This window comes from Hypanus sabinus, chromosome 13 (genome assembly GCF_030144855.1).
Source record: "Hypanus sabinus isolate sHypSab1 chromosome 13, sHypSab1.hap1, whole genome shotgun sequence".
NCBI lineage: Eukaryota > Metazoa > Chordata > Chondrichthyes > Myliobatiformes > Dasyatidae > Hypanus > Hypanus sabinus.
This window is the reverse complement of record NC_082718.1, coordinates 6,183,992-6,206,200: the sequence shown is the minus strand read 5'-3', so window position 1 is coordinate 6,206,200 and position 22,209 is coordinate 6,183,992. Positions and strand designations below refer to the sequence as shown.

General features: G+C 41.2%; 1 protein-coding gene across 2 annotated transcripts in view; it reads right to left on the bottom strand.

Annotated features, from left to right (window-relative positions):
- Positions 1 to 6,801: 6,801 nt before the first annotated feature.
- Positions 6,802 to 22,209, bottom strand: part of ube2h (ubiquitin-conjugating enzyme E2H (UBC8 homolog, yeast)) — a 111,313-nt gene continuing 95,905 nt past the window's right edge. For both annotated transcript variants that reach the window (XM_059987048.1, XM_059987049.1), the window contains 2 exons: positions 17,357 to 17,485; positions 6,802 to 7,793 (listed from right to left, as the gene is read on the bottom strand). In XM_059987048.1, coding sequence (XP_059843031.1) covers positions 7,669 to 7,793; positions 17,357 to 17,485 — 254 coding nt within the window. In that variant the 3' untranslated portion in view covers positions 6,802 to 7,668. The remainder of the gene's footprint in view (positions 7,794 to 17,356; positions 17,486 to 22,209) is intronic.

Here is a 22,209-nt window from a genome sequence, read left to right as displayed (position 1 = left end):
TGTTCCAAGAATGCATCCTGTAGGCACTCTACAAACTCCCTATCCTGGGGTCCAGCACCAACCTGATTCTCCCAGTTCACCTGCATGTTGAAATCCCCCATAACTACTGCGACATTACCTTTGCCACATGCCAATGTTAACTCCCTAGTCAACTTGCACCTAATATCCATGCTACTGTTTGGTGGCCTGTAGACAACACCCATTAGGGTCCTTTTGCCCTTACTGTTCCTCAATTCTATCCACTCAGACTCCACTTCTCCTGATCCTATGTCCCCCCTTGCAAAGGACTGAATCTCATTCCTCACCAACAGGGCCACCCCACCCCCTCTGCCCACATTTCTGTCCCTACGATAGCACATATACCCGTGTACATTCATTTCCCAGGTCTGATCTCCCTGCAGCCATGTCTCAGTTATCCCAACAACATCATAGTTACCCATTCGCACCTGGGCTTCAAGCTCATCCGCCTTAATGCTGACACCGTACATTCAGATATACAATTTTTAGCCCATTTCTCCTCTCTCTGTTTGAATCGCTTAACAACAGTGCCCCAAACTCCCATCGGGCTACACGCCCCTAGAATTTTGTTGTCCTTCCTAAATTTACTTATTCTTTCTGCACATTTAACTCCATGTTCCGTCAGACCATCCCTCTGTACATGTGTCCTCCTCATCACTCGTTCCGCCTCACCTTCCTCTACTACACACTTAATATTCCGGAACCATGTAGTCCCCACCTGTCCTTTATTCTTCCTCTCGCTATCCTCTCTCACATTCTGGATCCCTGCCCCCTGCAAATTTAGTTTTCACCATCACCTTAACCCTCATGCAAGCACAAGGTATGATGTTATTCTGGATTATTTAACTGATAGAAAAACAGTAGGAAGGGGTTATTTTTGGCCAGAGACCTGAAGGGTTTGGAAAGATTTGGTGTGTAATTGAAATTTGTTAAATATACAAAGACCATGACGAGGATGTACTGGCTGCAATGGAACAGACACTGTGGGAGCCTGGATAACTGTGTGTACATGAATTACTGGAAATTAACAAAGGTACAAGCATTTAGGACAAATGTATTGAGTAGAAGTGTAAAGAAAAATTCCTGTGGCTAAATGGGTCCCTGGTGAGGCAGAATCTGAAATATTACAACAGATCTTGTCCTGAACAAGGGTATGTTTGTGATCAGAACACAGCAAATGTTCACTTGAATATTTTTGAGAAGTTGGCTTGCTATATAAGAAACAAGTAAAAGCATGACAGAACATCTCAGCGAAATGTGCAGGCATTCCCTCTGGATGGGGTGTTCAGGAATTTCTCTACATCTTAATCCTTCAGCCTGGTGGAATGAATCTTTTCGAGTCCCTTTCCAAGAAGGTCATGGAGATTCTGTGTATAGTTAAACCCATTGATTTATTGAAGGATATTAAGGGATACAAGGCAAGAGCTGTAAAATGATAAAGCATTAGCCATGATTTTATTATAATGCAAAGGAAGCACCAATGAATGAAAGACACTCTTGTTTTTGTTTCCTATTCCTCACTTTTCAAATTATTGCTTGGCCTTCAAAGTAATGCTCCCATCTTTGGAAGACTTTTGTGGAAAAGCACTCTTTCCTTCCAAACAAGCAGATTATGTCCCCTTGATAGTTATCAGCACAGCACGAGAAAACCTACCTGCACTCATGCTATCAAATCTTTTTAATGACATTAACTCTTCAAGGGAATATGTAACCTACCCTCATTTCTCAGCATGCTTGGAGCTGCACACACCTGTGTCTCAGACTAGCAGACTGGATTCTTGTCATTGAATTAACTTGGGCCTAATCTTCAGCAGCTAGGAAAATAACAGTGCAGTTATTAATAGAATTATTAATTAATTAATCCCCTTCTTTAAGGTAGAGATAATGCTTTATTCATTACCTATGTAATGATCAAGATTTAAGCAAGGTAGGACGCAAATGGTCACAGATAGCACTTGAAGAAAGTACAAAACAGATCTTTGGCTTCGTGGGAGAAGCCAGGGAGTGGAAGTAGATAGTTGCTTTGTTCTTTGCCATCTTTTATTAATGATTTGGATGATAATGTGGTTAACTGGATCAATAAATTTGCAGATGACACCAAGATTGGGGGGTAGTGGACAGCGAGGAAGGCTATCAAAGCTTGCAGCAGGATCTGGACCAGCTGAAAAATGGCAGATGGAATTTAATACAGACAAGTGTGAGGTGTACGTTGGGAGGGCAAACCAAGGTAGGACTTACAAATAGGGCACTGAGTAGTGCAGTAGAACAAAGGGTTCTGAGAGTATAGATCCATTATTCCTTCCAAGTCATATCTCAGATAGGTAGGGTCATAAAAAAGACCATTGAGTACAGGAGTTGGGATGTTATGTTGAAGTTTGAGGCATTCTGTTCAATTTTGGTCACTTACCTAGAAGGAAGGTATCAATATGACTGGAAGAGTACAGAGAAAATTTTAAAGAATAGTGCCAGGAGTTGAGGTCCTGACTTACAGCGAAAGACTGAATAGGTTAGAATTTTATTTCCTAGCATGGAGATTTGACAGAGGTATATACAATTGAGAAAGACAGAGAGGGTAAATGCAAACAGGCTTTTTCCAGAGGTTGGGGGAGACTAAAGCTAGAGGTCATGGATCAAGGACAAAAGGCGAACTCAGTGTGGAATAAAGTAGTAGTTGCAGGCCTGATTTTAGCATTTATAAGTTTGGGTAAGTACATGGATGGGAGGGCTATGATCCAACTGCAGCTCAATGGAACTAGGCAGAATAACAGATTTACATGGACTGGATGGGATAAACGGCCCATTTCAGTATTGTAGTGCTCAGATTCCATATATTGCCAGCAGCCTCCTGACAATGGTTTCAGCGTGAATAAACCCTGATATAGCTTCCCCAGTGTAGGTTCGGCAATAACCACTGCACTCAACTATATTACAATGTGCCCTATCTTGGCCATTTTTACCACTGTATCCTGTAGCTCTTCCAGCAGTTTCGTTATGTCTGTTGGGTCATGGACATCTACTGTGAAGTTACTGCTGGAACTCACTTGTTTGCATATCCAGGGACAATGGCTTGCAGGCCATTTGAGAGAACATAGCGCCGGAACAGACCCTTCAAGCCCATGATGTCATAGCTTAGTAGTTCAATGCTTAAATGAACTAAATTCTATTATCAATTTGTTACGGGTGCCATTAGCCTTGCATTATGGGACTTTTCAAATAATGAAAAAGCATACATTTGTATGTGCAATTTAAAGCAGTGAGTAGTCTCATTCTACTTCACTATATTAGATGTCAGTTCACTCTTGGTTCCACAGGTTGTCTTAGCCAGGGTGGAAGTGGGGATAAGCTCCCACTACCTATAAAAGTCCTCCAAATGGCACGGGTCTGCAACTGCCTCTGACAAGTCCAACTCTTGGCCCTCACATGTGACTTAGCTACTAGGCCAAGCTGAACTGTTTCTACTGACAAGAGTAAGGGCGAAGGCAGATCACTGGCACCTCAAAATCAGTTGCTTCCAACAGGTAGGGCTTGTCAGCCTAGCACAGCAGCCTATCTAGGAGAAGAAAAACTCTGTTTTTAAACCTGCGCGGCCTTGCAGCCATGCACACCCACGGGAAAGGCTTCAGGAGTAAATCTGGAGCCGGGATCCCTAAGGCAGTTTGAAGTTATTTACAGCTTCACTCTGGCAACCTCTGTGACGACACTGGTACCAAGCTGTATCGGTGCTTGCCCTTCCCTTGGACTATGTCAGTGACGTGGAGAGGGGGACCTGCTGAATGGGCAACATCCAACTCTTCCCACCTAGGCTTCAGAACTGGAGAGGACAGAGTCCACCGGAGGCGTGAACACATGATCCCCTGGGATTGATGGCTGCCTACTAAGTTCACTCTGTTTTCCCCAGTGCTTTCCACATCCACAGAATGAGGTTAGCCTAGTGTCACAAAGCCTTGTAGCCTGTTGAAGCTGCATCACTTTTTTTCTTTTACACTGACCCCATTTTAATTTGCCATATTCTCATCAACTGCAAGTTCTACTACTCACCGATATACCAAGGACAGTTTACAATGGCCAATTAATCTACCAACTCACGCTGCTGGATTCTGATTGAAGCCAGAATTTACCAGGCATCTGGAGAAAAGCCATTTTAAAACAGTATCTACAAATATGAATGTCCACAGGAGTAGGGCATGTAATAAAAGTAGGCTTTAAGGATCTTTTAAGAAGAGGTATTGCAAAATTGAAACAGCGAGCTGTTGGTCTGCCCTCTTGCTGTGGAATGAGTGATAGCTCTCTCTCCCTTGTCGAAGAACGAGCCCGTGGAAGTCAAACTGCTGGGATGAACAGTGGTTTGTGATAGGCTCTAGATTATGGTCTCTTTAGGGTTTCGCTACTGCTTGCATGGTGGGTGATGGGGAGGCTAATGCTTTCTGCCAGGTTAAATAGGGGGAAGGCAGAGGGTTGATGCTTTTGCTGCTGCTTGTGTGTGTGTGGGAGGGGGAGGGGAAGGGGAAGGTGGACTTCTGGTTTCTAATGTTTTTCTGTCATTCTTGGGGGGGGGGGTTCTTCATGGATGTCTGCGAAGAGTAAGAATTTCAGGTTGTATACATTCTCTGATATTAAAGAGAACCACTGAACCATTAATATGGCTGCTAAATGAATCTATTCTTTTTATGCATCCAAACTTATTAAAGGACTTTCTTTTTAAATGTCACAATATATATTTAACCAATTTTTACAACCACTTGTATTTGAATTGAAGGGTCTTTTTTTCTAATATGATACTAATTATGCAGGCATTTGATCTCCAGTATTTCACACCAGGGCAGTGTTAAAACATTTCTGAAATAAAAAATGGTGTTGGAGACACTCCATGGATTAGGCAGCATCTGCAGAGAGGGGAAGGTGGGATCAATGTTTCATTTAGATAATTTTTTCACCCAAATCAGTTTTACACACATACCAATCAGTCAATCACTACCTGCACACAATGCCTTTCAGCTAATCAGATCTGCAATACAGCATTGGTCACAGTTCTCAAAACATGAATAACTACTGTTCATCAGCTATCTCGGAAAATGCAGCATCCATTGTTCATTTAACAATAATCCAAAATTAGCAATCAAAAGCCATCTTGCCTTTTGTTTCACAGATTGAGGAATGTTGGCAGAGTAATGCATGAATTTCATCCTTCAAGTTGTATCCTTTATAGCCTCCTGAACCACCAGAGACTCAAGGACTTCAGCAGTGAAGCTGTAGATGAACTTTATGCGAATCTGAAACATGCTGATATTGCACCAACCTCTAGACAGAAAAGGTGCTTTACATTCCATTACAAAGCAAAATAACTTATTTAAAACAAAATGGATGAGCACTGTGTTGACTGCACAAGCTCAAATTATGATAAGCTCAAATTACATTCTGCAGTAGCCAAATTCATCTGGTCAGCCATGTCATGATCCCAGTCCAGAAATAAGAGCTGCAAGTCAGTACAGAGGTTGCACAGATCCTCTACATTTCTCATTCTCCATATTGTATTCAGAAGAGAGTAAAACCTTTCATTCAGAAAACAAGCTGCACCATAATGCTCCAGATATGCATGGGATAGTGCAGTGATCAAAGATCTTTAGATGTTCTTTGTTGAGACAGATTCAATCCAACTCAATTGCCCAAGTTCAACATATCACAGCAACCAATTCAGAGATGAAGTGATGCAGCTGGTCTGTGACCCAAGTACCACCCAAAAAGTAAGCACCAGACACATGCCCATCACAATAAAAATACCTAAATAAAGGATCTGTGCAAACTAGAGAAACATATACTTTCACCCACCCACAATGTGTTTTTAGAACATGGAAGTCCTACCAACAGTCTGAACCGAGTGTCTTGCAGTCAGTGGTAATGTATACAATGCCATTGCCAATTCCAGAATTGTGTACAAATATCTGAGATTTCCAGTTGAAGATGTTAGGTTCCCCTGCACCACAGGATTAATTTCTGCATTTTATAGAATTCTAAATGACTTTAAAAATAGAAAATGTGACATGCAGACAGGTTACCGTTAACTATTGATCCTTGCAAAGACTTGCCTTAGGAATTGGGTTTGAACATATTGTTACTTGGTAAGCAAGCAAACAATTGAATGTGATGTGTTAAGTGATGATCTGGGAAATTGTGAAGTGTACTAGATGAGATACCAACCTTTCATCAGAATTTAATCCATCTCAGTTTAGAGTGTCAATGTCACCTTAGGATTGTACTCCAAATAAATTGAAGCAGTTTTGATTGCAATCCCAGCTGTATGAATCTACTGCACAATGCTTCTAGTCTCAATCAAGAAGTACTGATTTGTAGGAGGTAAAAGGTTGTAATGGTGCAACTTCCCAATGATGTGATCTCTTAATTTGATTATGAATCAACTCAAAATTTTAACATATTGTGTTTTCTTCATGGAAACAAAAATATCAGGGTAAGACCACAAGCTATGAGGAAACAGTAGAGGTAGATGGATATTTCCAAAGATCTGGCCCAGGCAAATTGGGTGAAATGGCTCTTCCCGAGCTTAATAAGTCCACACTTGGGAGCACTCTTTAGAAATAATGGATACAAAGGAATTTTATCTTGATTTCCCTATATTCAACCACATTACAAAGACTAAGTGATGTGAGATGGTGAAGTGGCTGGAAGTGAGTGTAGATCATGAAGGAGAAGGATTCAAACCTTCTCATGTAGTATATATAGTACTTAGAGCAACTGGTACCATTACAATCAATTCCAAATCAACCATGGTAACAATGAAAATATACATTTTTTTTATTTTGAAATCACCAGCGAGCATACTAACTAACCCTAAATAAGTCAAACAGGTATAAGTCAGCACATAGCAATAGGCATTTAAAAAAAATCTATATCGCAAGATAGGGTGCTGGCAAGTATTCCCCCAATAATAATACAACGTGCTAATTAGAGTAATCAAGTTCACCACTACCTAGTAATTACTTAATACTATCCTTCAGGTTAAGCCACAAACACTAGGTTTTGTTTTATAATTAAATCTGCTTTACGAACCAAAGTCCTAAACAAGTTGTATTCTTCCATATCATGCCACAATAAAAAAAGGATGTTGTAATCTGTACGTCCAATTTTATTCACGAGGAAAAACAGAAACAAAAAACATGCAGAGCAAATAAAATTAGTTTTTCTTCTGCCTAGTAAACCTTCCATTGTGCTTCGATTTCACTGAAACTTTGTTCTCTCTAGTGCTGCTTTTCTGGTCAAGATACAGACAGGGTAAGCAGTTGTTCTTGCTTGCTTGATATCCTGATCTCACCAATCCGCCGCTCTCTTTTTCTTGCTCTCTTCCATTTGGGGGCCAAAATACTTATGAGTTAGGAATACCAAGGTTATGTGATAACATGCATTTGGGCCTCACATAGCTACCATTGGAATGTGGGGTAAGATGCACCTCAAGTTGGAGCAATGACCAAGGAGAGAAAAAAAATCCAGGGCAATAATATACCAATGCTATCCATAAAAACCTGGTTTTAGTAATAAAAAAAAATTGCTCTTTTGTTTTTAAATATGAATATTATAGTCTGCTTTTCAATGGTTAGGAAATTATATAGTCTGTCTCTTTGAAAGAGGTTGGGGACACTACTACAATTCCATATCCTGGGCTTCATCTTCGGAGAAGTCAGACATGGAACTCTCTGATGAACTTTCACCAGCTCCTTCCTCTTGTTCCTTTAGTGCCTCCTCTGTTGCGTATTTCTGGATGTATTCTATTTAAGGTTTGGGGGAAGGAAGAAAAGAAAAAACTATCAGCAACTGGCAAATCTCTCAATTTCAAATGTAATATTAAAGCAATGCAACACATCAATTCTGGCAGAGCATTGTTTCACTTGGCAGTGTACGTATACACAGTTAAGTGTTAATAAACTTGAACTTGAACCAAGCAGCAACAAAACAAATGGTGAGTTGATTTTGAAAAGTGGCATAGTTAGTTACTGATACTGCTACTGCCACGTCAGAACGTAAAGCTGTCTCACTTCCCCGGACTCAAGACCACAGACAAAAGGCCACAACCACAGACTTTGCACTGTGATTGCATGCTTAAACCACATGTTGAGGGATCCAAAATAACTCAAAAGATGAATATGCTTCTAAACAGGAAATTAACTCAAAATTAAAACAAAACTGAGCTGGAATCAGAGGCTGGTGGTTGTGCAGAGAGAAAAAAAACACTAGCCCAAAATCTCATTAAAAAATGCAGCATCTTTTGCTATAGTGGAGAGCAAACTCAGTGCAGTTTCCTATCAGCTATACTGAGTAATGGTGGCAGAACCAGTACCAGATTAAACTGGTGTAAATTCAGAAGCCCAACAGATTTTGAAAGAAACAGCCACATGCAAGGGACTTACATTTATGTACACTACAATTTTTGACTGAAATACTAAGTGCTCTATTGTTTACAGGCATTTTGTACACTCTTAAAGAATTTTTTTTATAGTAACATGTCAACTTTAGCTTTAAACAATAGCAGAGATGTATCCATAAACACTGTCACCATCTATTAAAGTATGTGCAAGAATTCACTTAAGATGCTGAGCTTTGCTGATCAGTTCAGAGTTAATTTCCTTAAATCGGTTCTTGTCCATAGACCTGTTTGAAACAACAGCAAGTTTAACGAAGTGTTAAGCCATAGTCATAAAGGATAGAACAGGCCTTTCAAGCTCAGCATCTCATTGGCATCTTGTCCTGTGTTGTATACATTGGCAATCTAGCTGCGATTGTAGGAGGCATAATCAAGGTTAGAAGATGACATGGAGACTATTATTGTGGTTAGTGAGAAGGGTAGTCTTTGTCTGCAGAACAAAGTTAATCATTTGGCAAGGTTGGCAGATATATAATCCTGTTATGTGCAACAAATCTGCTTAGGGTGAGACCCTAAGATCATGTAACTTTCTATACTAATCCCACTTCAGTCCACAGTGCTTCTCAACATTGCTGAGTTAAGTGTTGAGTGTATCCATGTTCTCCACCACCCACTCTCCTGGTGAGTTGCAGATTACAACTTTCCTTTGGGCAAAAAAAATCCTCAAATCCTCTGCAACGTTCCAGTTCCTTACCTGAAACCACTGCCTTCACAGACACCTCCGATAAATGGAAAAGTTGCTCTTCATGCCTCTCAATTTTGAATATCTCAATCAGGTCACCCTCAGTTTTATCTGCTCCACAAATAAATTCAGCTTGTAGAGTCAGAGTTCTATAGGATAGAAACAGGTCCTTGCCAACCAAAGGCCTATCCAAACCAGTCCCATTTGTGCATTTTTAGCCTACATCCTTCTAAACCTTTACTTACCCATAAATATGTTCAACTGTCTTTTAGAAGCTGTTGTACCTCCCTCAACCACTTTCTCCGACAGTTCATTCCATATACTACATACCATTCTCTATAAATAAAAACCTGTCCCTCCCCCTACACCGATACCCTCCAGCTCTTTATTCCCCCAACTGTGGGGGGAGAAAGACCAAGTACATTCACCCTATTTCTGCCCCTCTTACAATTTTATATAACACTCAGTCTCCTATGCACAAGGAAGTCCTAACTTGTCCAAACTCTCCTAAACTCAGCCCCTCAAATCCTGGCAACATCTTTCTAGATTTTCTTTTTGCTGCTCTTTCTGGTGTAATGCCAAACTTACAGCAGGTGACCAAAACTGAGCACAATATTCCAAGTGCTACCTTACTCGTATCCTGTTCAAGTACGACACAACTCAGAACCCTCACTCACAGCAAACCATTTCTCTGTACTCTTAGGTCTCCACCCCCCCCTCCCCCATCCTTACTCTTCACTCTGAAAGAACTATCTGGAGTTTGCTTCCTCACACATGAGCTAAACTATTTACAAATCCTTGGCCTATTGACCCAGCTGATCAAGATCTGACTAATTCTTAATAATCTTCACTACCTACACTGCCACCTGTTTTAGGGTCAGCTTTAAAATTACTAACCATGCCTTGTACTTTCTCATCCAAATAGTTGACACATTGAAGACAGACAATGCAACCAGCACCAACTCCTGAGGCACACCACTAGTCACAGACCTCCATCCTGAGAAACCAGTTCCCATCACTATTTGTTTCTTACCATCAAGCAGAGTGTGTATTCAATTAACTAGCCCAGCCTGGATTCTACATATGCTGCTGCTTTCTTCAAAGATCCTTAGATATGTACACTGAGGTACTTTACTTCCTGGAATCCTATCTTTTGCTATGTGCAGAACCTGGGCCTCTGTACTTCCCTCTGCAATTGGATCCTCAACTTCCTAATCAGAAGACCACAGTCTGTGTGTATTGGTGATAACATATCCTCCTCACTGAGGATCAACACTGGCGCACCTCAGGAGTATGTGCTTAACCCACTGCTCTACTCGCTATATACATATAACTGTGTGGCTAAGCATAGTTCAACTGCCATCTATAAATTTGTTACCATTGTTGGTAGAATCTCAGGTGATGACAAGAGGTATACAGGAGTGAGATATGCCTACTAGTGGGTGTCAAGATCTCTGAGGATCTAACCTGGTCCCAACATATCAATGTAGTTATGAAGAAAGCAAGATAGCAGCTATACTTTATTAGGAGTTTGAAGAGATTTGGCATGTCAACAAATACACTCAAAAACTTCTATAGTTGTACCGTGGACAGCATTCTGCCAGCCTGCATCACTGTCTCATAAGGAGGGGCTACTGCACAGGTCTGAAAGAAGCTGCAGAAGGTTGTACATCTAGTCAGCTCCATCTTGGGCGTTAGCCTATGAAGTACCCAGGACATCTTCAGGGAGCGGTGCCTCAGAAAGACAGCATCCCTTATTAAGGACCTCCAGCACCCAGGGCATGCCCTTTTCTCACTGTTACCATCAGGTAGGAGGTACAGAAGCCAGAAGGCACACATTCAGTGATTCAGGAACAGCTTCTTCCCTTCTGCCATCTGATTCCTAAATGGACATTGAAGCTTTGGACACTACTTCACTTTCTTTAAAAAAATGTACAGTATTTCTGTTTTTGCATGTTTTTAAAAGCTATTTAATATACATAATTGATTTACTTGTTTTTTTATTATTATGTTTTATTTTATTATTATTTTTTTCTCTCTGCTGGATTATGTATTGCATTGAACTGCTGCTGCTAAGTTAACAAATTTCACGTCACAACGCCAGTGATAATAAACCTGATTCTGCATATACTAAACTTTTAGTCCCACCAAAAAGTATTGCTATATATTTCAATCTGCAATTTCTCACCAATCTTACCAACTGATCAATTTTGTTTTGGAACCAAAAGATTACCCTAAACATCCACATCACCAATTTTCATGTTATTTGCTAGTTTAGCCATATTTCCTATATTCATAGTTTGCTGAGTTACAAAAAGAGCAAGGACTCCAGCAACAATTCTTACAATACATCACAGGCTGCAAGTTCTGCAAAAACAAAAAAATCAATCCTCAACTATCATCCCTTTCTTCCCATTACCAAACCAATTTGAACTAAACTGAATTGAATTTATTTCTTTTGTCCTTCACATACACAAACCTTTACATTACACCTTCGTCTATATGAGCAATGTGCAATTTAGAGTACTTTGTAATAAATAGTATGCACAACAGGACAGTCAATACACCACAGAAATACAATTGGATCAGCATAAATTAATCAGTCTGATAGCCTGGTGGAAGAAGTTGTCCTGGAGCCTATTGGTCCTGTTTTTTATACTGCAGTACCATTTACTGGATGGTAGCAGGTGGAACAGTTTGTGGTTGGGGTGACTTGGGACCCCAATGATCCTTCGGGCCCCTTTTACACACCTGCCTTTGTAAATGTCCTGAATAGTGGGAAGTTCACAACTACAGGTGTGCTGGGCTGTCCACACCACTCTCTGCAGAGTCCTGCGATTGAGGGAAGTTCAGTTCCCATACCAGGCAGTGATGCAGCCAGTCAGGATGCTCTCAATTGTGCCCCGTAGAAAGTCCTTGGGATTTGTGGACTCATGCCAAATTTCTTCAACCATCTGAGGTGAAAGAGACATTGTTGTGTACAGACCACCTGAGATCCTCTGTGATGTGTATGCCAAGGAACTTGAAGCTGTTTACCCTCTCAACCCCAGATCCACTGATGTCAATAGGGATTAGCCTGTCTCCATTCCTCCTGTAGTCCACAACCAGCTCCTTTGTTTTTGCAACATTGAGGGAGAGGTCGTTTTCTTGACACCACTGTGTCAGAGCAATGACTTCTTCTCTGTAGGCCACCTCATTATTATTTGAGATTAGGCCAATCAGTGTAATATCACCAGCAAATTTAATTAGCAGATTGGAGCTGTGGGTGGCGACACAGTCATGGGTACACAGGGAGTAAATGAAGGGTTTAGGACACAGCCCAGAGAGGCACAGGTGAGGGAGCCCACTCTTACCACCTGCTGGCAATCTGACAGCAAATCCAGAATCTAGTTGCACAAGACAGGGTGAAGCCCAAGGACTCTGAGCTTCTTGTCGAGCCTGGAAGGAATCATGGTGTTGAATGCCGAATTGTAGCCCAAGAATAGCATTCTCACATAAGCATCCTCCAGATGTGCAAGGACGGTGTGACTATTGGTCATCTGTCAATCAGTTGTGTTGGTAGATGAATTGTAGAGGGTCCAGATGGGTGGTAGCAAGCTGCAGGTGTAATCCTTGACCAGCCTCTTAAAGGATTTGCTTATTATTGAGGTGAGTGAGTCAGGACGCCAGTCGTTCAGACATGTTACCTTGGTCTTTTTAGGTACAGGGACAATGGTGGATGTTTTGAGGCAGGAGAGCATTCTACACAGGGAAAAGGAGAGATTAAAAATGTCTGTAAACACAACTCCTCAGTTGTGCCGTGCTCACCCTGGGATGCCGTTCGGTCCACAGCCTTGTGACGGTCCACACCTGTGTACTTCAGCCTCAGATGACCAAGGAGTGGCTCTCCTCGGGGGCTCAGTGTTGGCGATACAAAGCAAGTGTAAAAAAAGATTTAGCTCATCTGGGAGAGAGGCAGTGATGTTAGCAGCACTAAGCGAAGTCTGCAATGGTGTGCAGACCTTGCTATAAGCTGCGTGTGTTGTTGGTGGAGAGTTGAGTGTGGATCTCTTCCCTGTATTGTCGTTTTGCTGCTTTTGAGATCAAGCTTGCCAAATTGTCCTGGATCCTTTGGGTTTTGCCTTTTGGACTAGACTCCCAAAGGCTTTACTAAAATCTTTAGACATTAACTGCACAATCTCTAACAGCACACTTTGTCAGTTCCTTGAAAAATTCAGTTAATTTAGTTGGACTACTCTCCCTGTGTTTAACACTATGTTGACTAATCCCACCTCTGTCTGCAGAGTAATATTCAATTCTTCCACTAATTTCCTTCTCACTGATGTTAGACACAGTACTAGCTTGTAATAAAATGACTTGTTATGATGACCGTTTTGATTAGAGATACCACATTAACCATCCTCCAGTCATCCATCACCTTTGCTGTTGTAAAAAGAGATTTGAAAATTTCTGTCCAGAACAGTATTTGCCTCACAATAGCAACTGAAATCATCAGGTCCTGGTGATTAAGCCTCCTGTAACTCTGAGCATCAAGTAGTCTCCTTTCTAATGACTTGTTCGAGAATATCACCATTCCTCTCTCCAAATTCTCCAACTACAATATCCATCTCCAGTTCAGCCTTGCCAATGTCCTTTGCCTCTGTACAGATTGCCAAATAAGGCCTTCTCTTTCCCTGGGTACCACCTTCCCAAAAATATTTACAAAATACAGTATTTTGGCATTTTCTTAAGTTTACTCTCAAGAGTCACTTCATGTTTCCCCTTCTTGCTCCAAATTACATTTTGTAAGAAGTGTCCCACCCCAAATATAATACACTCTTGAATGACCATCTGTTTTCAATCCTCTAAGTTTTCCACGAGCTGCTTTTATTTTACCTAACCCTCATCATGCATCATTAAGGGATCCATGGACTTATTGACCTTAGCTTTTACCATAAGGTCTTCCTGCATCAGAAACCCTGGATCAGTAGTTCTGTGCGAGCAGCACTTACCGCACAACATCGAGCTTACATTGCTGGCGATCATCTACAGCTCAAGAAAAGCAGCTATGATCTGCACAAAGCTATCAGGTTGCGAAACAACAGTACAGGGACAAGATTGAGTCAAGATTCACAACGAATAGCACATGACTTGTGGGGCAAGGGTTGCATACCACTGCAGACTTCAAAGCCAAATGTTGTGGTGCTGCCAACATTGCAACCTCTCTCCCAGATGAGCTCAATCGCCTTTACGCTCAGTTCGATGTCGCTAACTCTGAGCCTCCAAGGAAAGCCACCGCTACAACCTGGTCATCTCTGAGGCGCGCAGATGTTTCCAACGAGCGGACAGTCGCAAGGCCGCAGGACCAGATGGCATCCCAGGTTGAGTACTCAGAATGTGCTCAGTACAACTGGCAGGCTTGTTTACTGATATTTTTAATCTCTCCCTCTCCCAGTGTAGTGTACCCTGCTTCAAATTATCCATCACTGTCCCTGTACCAAAAAAAGACCAAGGTAACATGCCTGAACAACTGGCGTCCTGACGCACACAGCTCAATAATAAGCAAATGCTTTGAGAGGCTGGTCAAGGACTACATCTGCAGCTTGCTACCATCCTAACTGAACCCACTACAATTCACCTACTGACACAACTGATCGACAGTCGATGCAACAGCCACTGCTCTACACACCATCCTTACACATCTGGAGGAGAAGGATGCTTATGTGAGAATGCTGTTCTTGGACTACAGTTCAGCATTCAACACCATAATTCCATCCAGGCTCGACAGGAAGCTCAGAGACCTAAGCCTTGACCTTGCCTTGTGCAGCTGGACTTCCTGTCCGATCACCAGCAGGTGGTAAGAGTGGGCTCCCTCACCTCCACCCCTCTGACTCACAATACAGGAGTCCCTCAGGGCTGTGTACTAAGTCCCCTCCTTTACTCCCTGTGTACCCACGACTGAGTCACCACCCACAGCTCTAATCTGCTAATTAAATTTGCCGATGACACTACATTGATTGGCCTAATCTCAAACAATAACGAGGTGGCCAACAGGGGAAAAGTCATCACCCTGACACAGTGGTGTCAAGAAAACAACCTCTCCCTCAATGTTGCAAAAACAACGGAGCTGGTTGTGGATTACAAGAGGAATGGAGACAGGCTAACTAACCCCTATTGACATCAATGGATCTGGTGTTGAGAGGATAAACATCTTTAAGTTCTTTGGCATCCGCATCACCAAGGATCTCACATGGTCTGTACACACCAGCTGTGTGGTGAAAAAGGCGCAACAGTACCTCTTTCACCTCAGACAGTTGAAGAAGTTTGGTATGGGCCCCAAAATCCTAAGAACTTTCTATAGGGGCACAATTGAGAGCATCCTGACTGGCTGCATCACTGCCTGGTATGTGAACTGTACCTCCCTTTATCTTAGAATTCTGCAGAGATTGGTGCGGACAGTCCAGTGCATCTGTAGCATTTGAAGTTCCCATGATTCAGAACATTTACAAAGAAAGGTATGTAAAAAGTGCCTGTAGGATCACTGGGAACTCGAGTCACCCCAATCACAAACTATTCCAGATGCTATCATCCAGGAAACGGTACCGCAGCATAAAAGCCAGGACCAACAGGCTCCAGGACAGTTTCTTCCTACAGGCCACCAGACTGATTAACTCACGCTGATTTGTGTGTATTTCTATGTTACATTGGCTGTTCTATTTATTATAAATTACTTGCATGTGAAGGACGTAAGAAATAAAGTCAATTTAATTCATCAGTTGACAAGCTTTAACTATTTCATTTTTCAGTGTCTTCCTTCAATTCAGAATTTCAGTTTCTAGTCTGTGGTTGTACACAACAAAGCTTAAGGAATTATGGCCACTATTCTTAAAATATTCACCCGACACTCCCTCCAATTGTCCAGCTATATTTGCAAAGATCAGCGCCTAAATCATGCCTTCTTTAATGGGACTATCTACATAGTGGTTCAAAAAAAAACTGAACTTGATGCACCCTTAAGAATTCCAGTCCCTCTAAACCATTCATATTAAAACAATCCTGTTATTTTTGAGGGAAATATTATTCTATTATATTTAGACTTTTCTGATCTATCTACACACCTGTTCATCTATCCACTAATTGCTAGAATGTCTATAAATACATTTTTGGAAAAGCAATCACCACATTCTTGCTAATTTCCACCAAAATCCTCATTCAAAGAACAGTTAGGACATGCTTGCTGCTGTAGTAATTAGACTTCTTAATTAGTAATGCAGTGCTACTCCCTAAATCTCTCCTCCTCTGTCACCTGCGAAGATTTCAAACCCTGAACCACTGAGTTACCAGACCTGCCTATCTTTTAACCATAACCATGATAGCAACAATATGAAATTAATCTCTGCCTTCAGATAATAAAGCTTGCTTCTTAGACTTTCTATTGAAGCTAACAGCACAGGCTTGCATTCCTCCCATGTGCCTGGAGACTTAATTTTCTTTCTATATTTGTCTGCTCTTCACGCCCTAATGTACTCTTACCCTGTGAGCCATTCACCTAAATTAGTTTAAATTATCCCTAACCGTTCCAAATAATTCAGAAAATGCTGGACTCTTCATAGTTCAGGTGCAGCTCATCCAGCTTGTATCATCACCTTCCCAGACACCTTTCCAGTAATATAGAAGTCCCTCTCCTGCACCATGGATTCATCTGAGCTTCCATCCTATTTCCATATTCACTAAATTACAATTCATAGTTAGTATTTTTGGCTTAATACTTCCAGTGAGATATGCCATCACATGGCATCAGAGAGCATTGCAAATATTTAAGCTGAACCCCCCCACCCCCACCCCCCGAACATGCTCTACAAGTCTCAAGCTGGAATGGTGCAGACTTTCTCACTTAGCTATTGATTCTGAGCCACAAAAAGGATTCTATCATAGTATGTTCTCTGCATGGGGGCTCACTACCCACAAAATGCAACTTTGCTGTTTCTAAAACCATCAAATTTTGCAATAAATTGACAGCTTCATTCTGCACAGTTCTGGAAAGAACATAAAGACAAATGGCACAGAGATGTAGGAGAGAGTACATTGCACATTCATCAAAGACTACAGTCCCTCTCTAATTATGCTCTCTGTGATTCAGGAGTGCCTGATAACAGCACTGGATTATTCAGAACCATCCTTTCTCCATTTTTTAAATGATTGAACTTTGAATCACTTTATATTAAATACTACTGTAAAGCAACTCTTACCTTTTATTTTCTGTTTATACTCTTCTGGTCGATGGAGGTACATCGCTGCGGCATCTCCATTGAGAGGGTCAATTGGATTTGGGTAGGCCAGAAGCTGGGGGAGGAACGACTCGAATATATTGGTGAGATCTGCATGGAAAATACATCATCCTGATTAGTCCATGTTGAATGCCAGGACAACTGTAACATAGAAACTGCCACCCTGCTACACCCGCAGGTGTGTTAGGCCAAGTCACTGGTAGGGAAAGAGCCAAATCCAGAACCCAGGAACATGTGCTTTTTCAGCAAGATATCGAAAGAATATATCACCCGGTTCAAAAATTCTAAATGCCGTTGTGAAGATCAAAGCAACTGCAAATGCTGAAAATCTCTGAAAATACTGGAAGGCTGTGAGAGGAGAATCATTATTAGCATTGTAAATCAAAGACTTCTGTCAGCACTGTTTTGTCAACGGGTCTTCAACTGCTAACAAACTGTTTCTCTTCCCACAGATGCAGCCTGCCCAGCTGGATATTTCCAACATCTTTTAAACACAAACGGACATACTGTGGTTCCTATTTTCTAGAAAAAGCAACACTTCATTCAGTTACTCCAAGGAATTCAGGAGCACATTGCAACAATCAAGGCTTCAGATTCCTACAACAGATATCCACCCCAATCCACAAATGACAGCCTCAGACAGAGAAACCCGTTTCCCTCACAGAAATGCCATGATCACCGAAATTCCCTAGTCCGAAAGATTGACAAAAAGTAGACCCTGAGTGGTCAAAGTTCATAAACTGAGAAACAGGCCCTTTTCCAGTTCTCTGTACGTAAGGAAGCTCAATGAACAACATTAAAACTGACCTAGTTCTCTCCACAAGTAGAAGGGTTTTAACTTCAGATCAAACAGTGTTTGTAAGGTCCATCAGTTAACCTATATAGAGCACTGGCTCAGTGGAAAGATTCCTAATCTAAAAATATTAGATCTACTTTCCTGGTAAGCTAATTATCAATAGAAGTACTATAGAAATGCTAGCACTGTTTTATTAAAGAAAGCAGCTTTACAAACTGTACTGATGCAGAGGACTTTCTTTAGCAGTGACACAGGAGATAGGAACATTACTGGCAAGGTCAGCATCTTCAACCGATGGAGATGGTGGTAACGGAGCCATCAACTAGTGCAACCTTTCTGAAAATGTATTCCCTCAACGTTATTGGGTAGGGAGCTTCTGGAATTTTTACTCAGCCAATGACACATTTTCAAGTCAAAATGGTGAAATACTTAGAGAAAAAACTGCAGATAACACTATTCTTTTGCATCATACCTTTAGTTTTAAATAGCAGCTGTGGAAATAGGATATTCTGCTGGGGTGTTTGAAAGTAATTGTGGTGCACCATTTTTACTGCTAGACACTGAAGCCATGTATCTTTGGTAGGGAGGCAGGTTCAGTGATAAACAAATTGCTTTATTCTTAGGTCCCTTGTTAGAGTTGCACTCATCTATGCAGACTATTGCATTATATTGCTCTTATTGTGCCTTCTTGAAAATGAAAAGACTTTTGGGATAAGGATGTGAAAGTTATTTGCCAAGGACACTTAGCTTCTGACCTATTCTGGTAGTCTACCATTTAAGTGGCTGACAGAGATGCTAATTTTCCCTCAGTTATGTGGTACAACTATATATGCCACAAAGCTGTTATTCTTGCTGCATTCATACAAAGGCCACTTTTTTTGAGAAATGAATGGCATGCCGGTAACTGAACAGGCGACTGTAAATAACCCTAAGTATAGGTGTATGGTGGTAGAATTTGTTTTAACAAACATGACAGCATACATCCACAAATGATTGTGTAGGAAATAGATTCATTGTGATTATTCTGAGAACCTGCATAGACCTGATGGGCCATAGATCTGCCTTCTCCGTTACAAGGAAATAAGTTAAAGTTGCTGCCAATTGTTAAGTTCACTGTCACATCCAGTTCTTGCCTTCATAATTTAGAATTAGTTTTGCTATTCTCAAAAGGGGCGAGTCTAGTTTCATATATGTCATACATTTGCAAATGTTAGCATTCATTTTGAGAGTAGAATATATACTAGAATAAAAAAGCAAGGATGAAATGCTAAGCTTTTAAAAGGCATTGGTCAGACCACATTTGAAGTATTAGAGAAGTACTGAGAGCAGTATTGGGCCCATACCCCAAGAAAGTACATGCTGGCTTTGGAGAGGAGGCTCACAAAATTGATTCCAGGAATGAAAGGGTTAACATAAGAGCATTGGGCCTGTACTCACTGGAGTTCAGAAGAATGAAGGGGATCTCAAAAAAAACTATTGAATATTGAAAGGACTAGATAGCATGGATGTGGAGAGAATGTCTTCTGCAGTGGGGAAGTCCAGGACCAGAGGGCACACTCAGTGTTGAGGGGTATCTATTTAAAACAGAGATGGGGAATTTCTTTAGCCAGATGATAGGATTCTATGGAATTCATTGCCACAAACAGCTGTGGAGACTAAGTCATTGGGTGTATTTCAAGTGGATATTGATAGGTAACAGGGAGAAGGCAGGAAAATAGGGTTAAGAAGGATAATAAATCAGCCATGATGGAATGGTCTAATTCTGCTCCTTTGTGTTATGGTTTTATTTCCAGGTACTTTATTCAAGGGGCCACTAGCTAAAAGTGCAGAAACTGAACACAGGAACAGGCCATTAAACAACAGGAGTAGCACAGTGAATTCAATATGCTTCTCTCACATTTACACTAATCCAATTATCCCAACATCTTCAGGCTGAATTTTACACTTCAGTAGCTGCCTAGGCAAAAATCCTATCACTAATTATTGCTCTATTCAGTAAAGATCAACTGAGGGAATTTTGAATCTATTCTTCATCTATGACATTACTATTGGGCTTGATTTCCCTTCAGTTTGAAATGTTAGCTGTGAAGCAGTTTGGAACATTAAGGACTTGAAAAGCACCAAGCTTGTTCCATCTTACACTGGCAAGTGTAAATTTAGGAATAAACCCAAGAATGCATAATAATGTTAATTCACAATTTAAATTCAAACTGGAAACTTGGGCTCATCTACTGTTCAGAATTGCCCAAGTTTTAGATTCTGGAAAAAATGAACAAACAGAGATTGAGGAGATTTGTTCACTTTGCAAGGGAAAACAATGTAAGGAAAGAAATGGGGGGGGGGGGGCTTTTTTTTCTAGAAAAGGCAATGGAAAACAAATATGCTAGAAGGAGGCATTTATTTTAATAACAGTCAAGTGGCAATTAGCTTCATTTCTGGTCTGAAAATAGAAAGTAAACTGAACTTACAGGGGTAAATGAACAACTTTTTGATCACAGGAATTATTAGAAGAGGAAACAAATCTGCCTCTCAGACACAAACCACGATGATCATCAAGTATTTACATCCTTCATGTCCAAGGTAATATGTATATCTGCCCTCTGATACATCACATTTCTTCCAAATGCTTTCTTTTTAATTACATTGTAAAAGGATCAATATCTGGTAGTGCTGCTCACAGTCAAAAATATAGTGGTTCTCTACCAATCACTCAATGTGTGTCCTCATGAAGGGTCTCAACCTGAAATATCAACTGTTTCTTCTGCTCGATAGATGCTGCCTGAACTGCCGAGTTCCTCATGCATTTTGTGTGTTGCTCTGGATTTCTTGTATGAAATGCACATCTCCCTCTGTTGGTCATTAGTGGTAGTGAAGGAGTATACTCCAATTTCTAACCCTGCCTTCAGAGACTTTCTTCACTGCACCCTTACCCAAGCAGATAAGACCTTGTGAAGACTTCCAACTTTTAAGTCCGCCATGGAGAAAGATATGCATATAGAAAAAGAAGAACATGTTACAAAACATAATCTTAAATTCCATGTGTCTTCAGGTTCAATGCTCTTTTCAGAAAGTACCAACGTATGTCCAGAATTGTGTGGGCAACTCTTAATAACTGTAGCAAATATGTACTTGGGAACGCAGGGAAACTTTGCAACCCCATGAAAAGCACTACAAAGAAAGCATATAGAAACATAGAAAACCCACAGCATGGTACAGGCCCTTTGGCCCACAAAGTTGTGCTGAGCATGTCCCTACCTTAGAAATTACTAGACTTCCCCATAGCCCTCTTATTTTTCTAAGCTCCATGTACCTATCCAAAAATCTCTTAAAAGACCCTATCATATCCACCTCCATCACCAATGCCAGCAGCCCATTCCACACACGCACTGCTGTGTAAAAAACTTAGCCCTGACACCTCCTCTGTACCTACTTTCCCAGCACCTTAAACCTGTGTCGTATTGTGGCAACCATTTCAGCCCTGGGAAAAAGCCTCTGTCTATCTACACGATCAATGCCTCTCATCATCTTATGCACCTCTATCAGGTCACCTCTCATCCTCTGTCTCTCCAAGGAGAAAAGGCTGAGTTCACTCAACTTGTTTTCATAAGGCATGCTCCCCAGTCCAGGCAACATCCTTGTAAATCTCCTCTGCACCCTTTCTATGGCTTCCACATCCTTCCTGTAGTGAGGCAACCAGAACTGAGCACAGTACTCCAAGTGGGGTCTGACCAGGGTCCTATATAGCTGCAACATTACCTCTTGGCTCTTAAATTCAATTCCACGATTAAGGAAGGCCAATACACTATATGTCTTCTTAACCACAGCGTCAACCTGCACAGCTGCTTCGTGTCCTATGGACTCGGACCCCAAGATCCCTCTGATCCTCCACACTACCAAGAGTCTTACCATTAATACTATATTCTGCCATCATATTTGACCTACCAAAATGAACCACCTCACAATTATCTGGGTTGAACTCCATCTGCCACTTCTCAGCCCAGTTTTGCATCCTATCGAT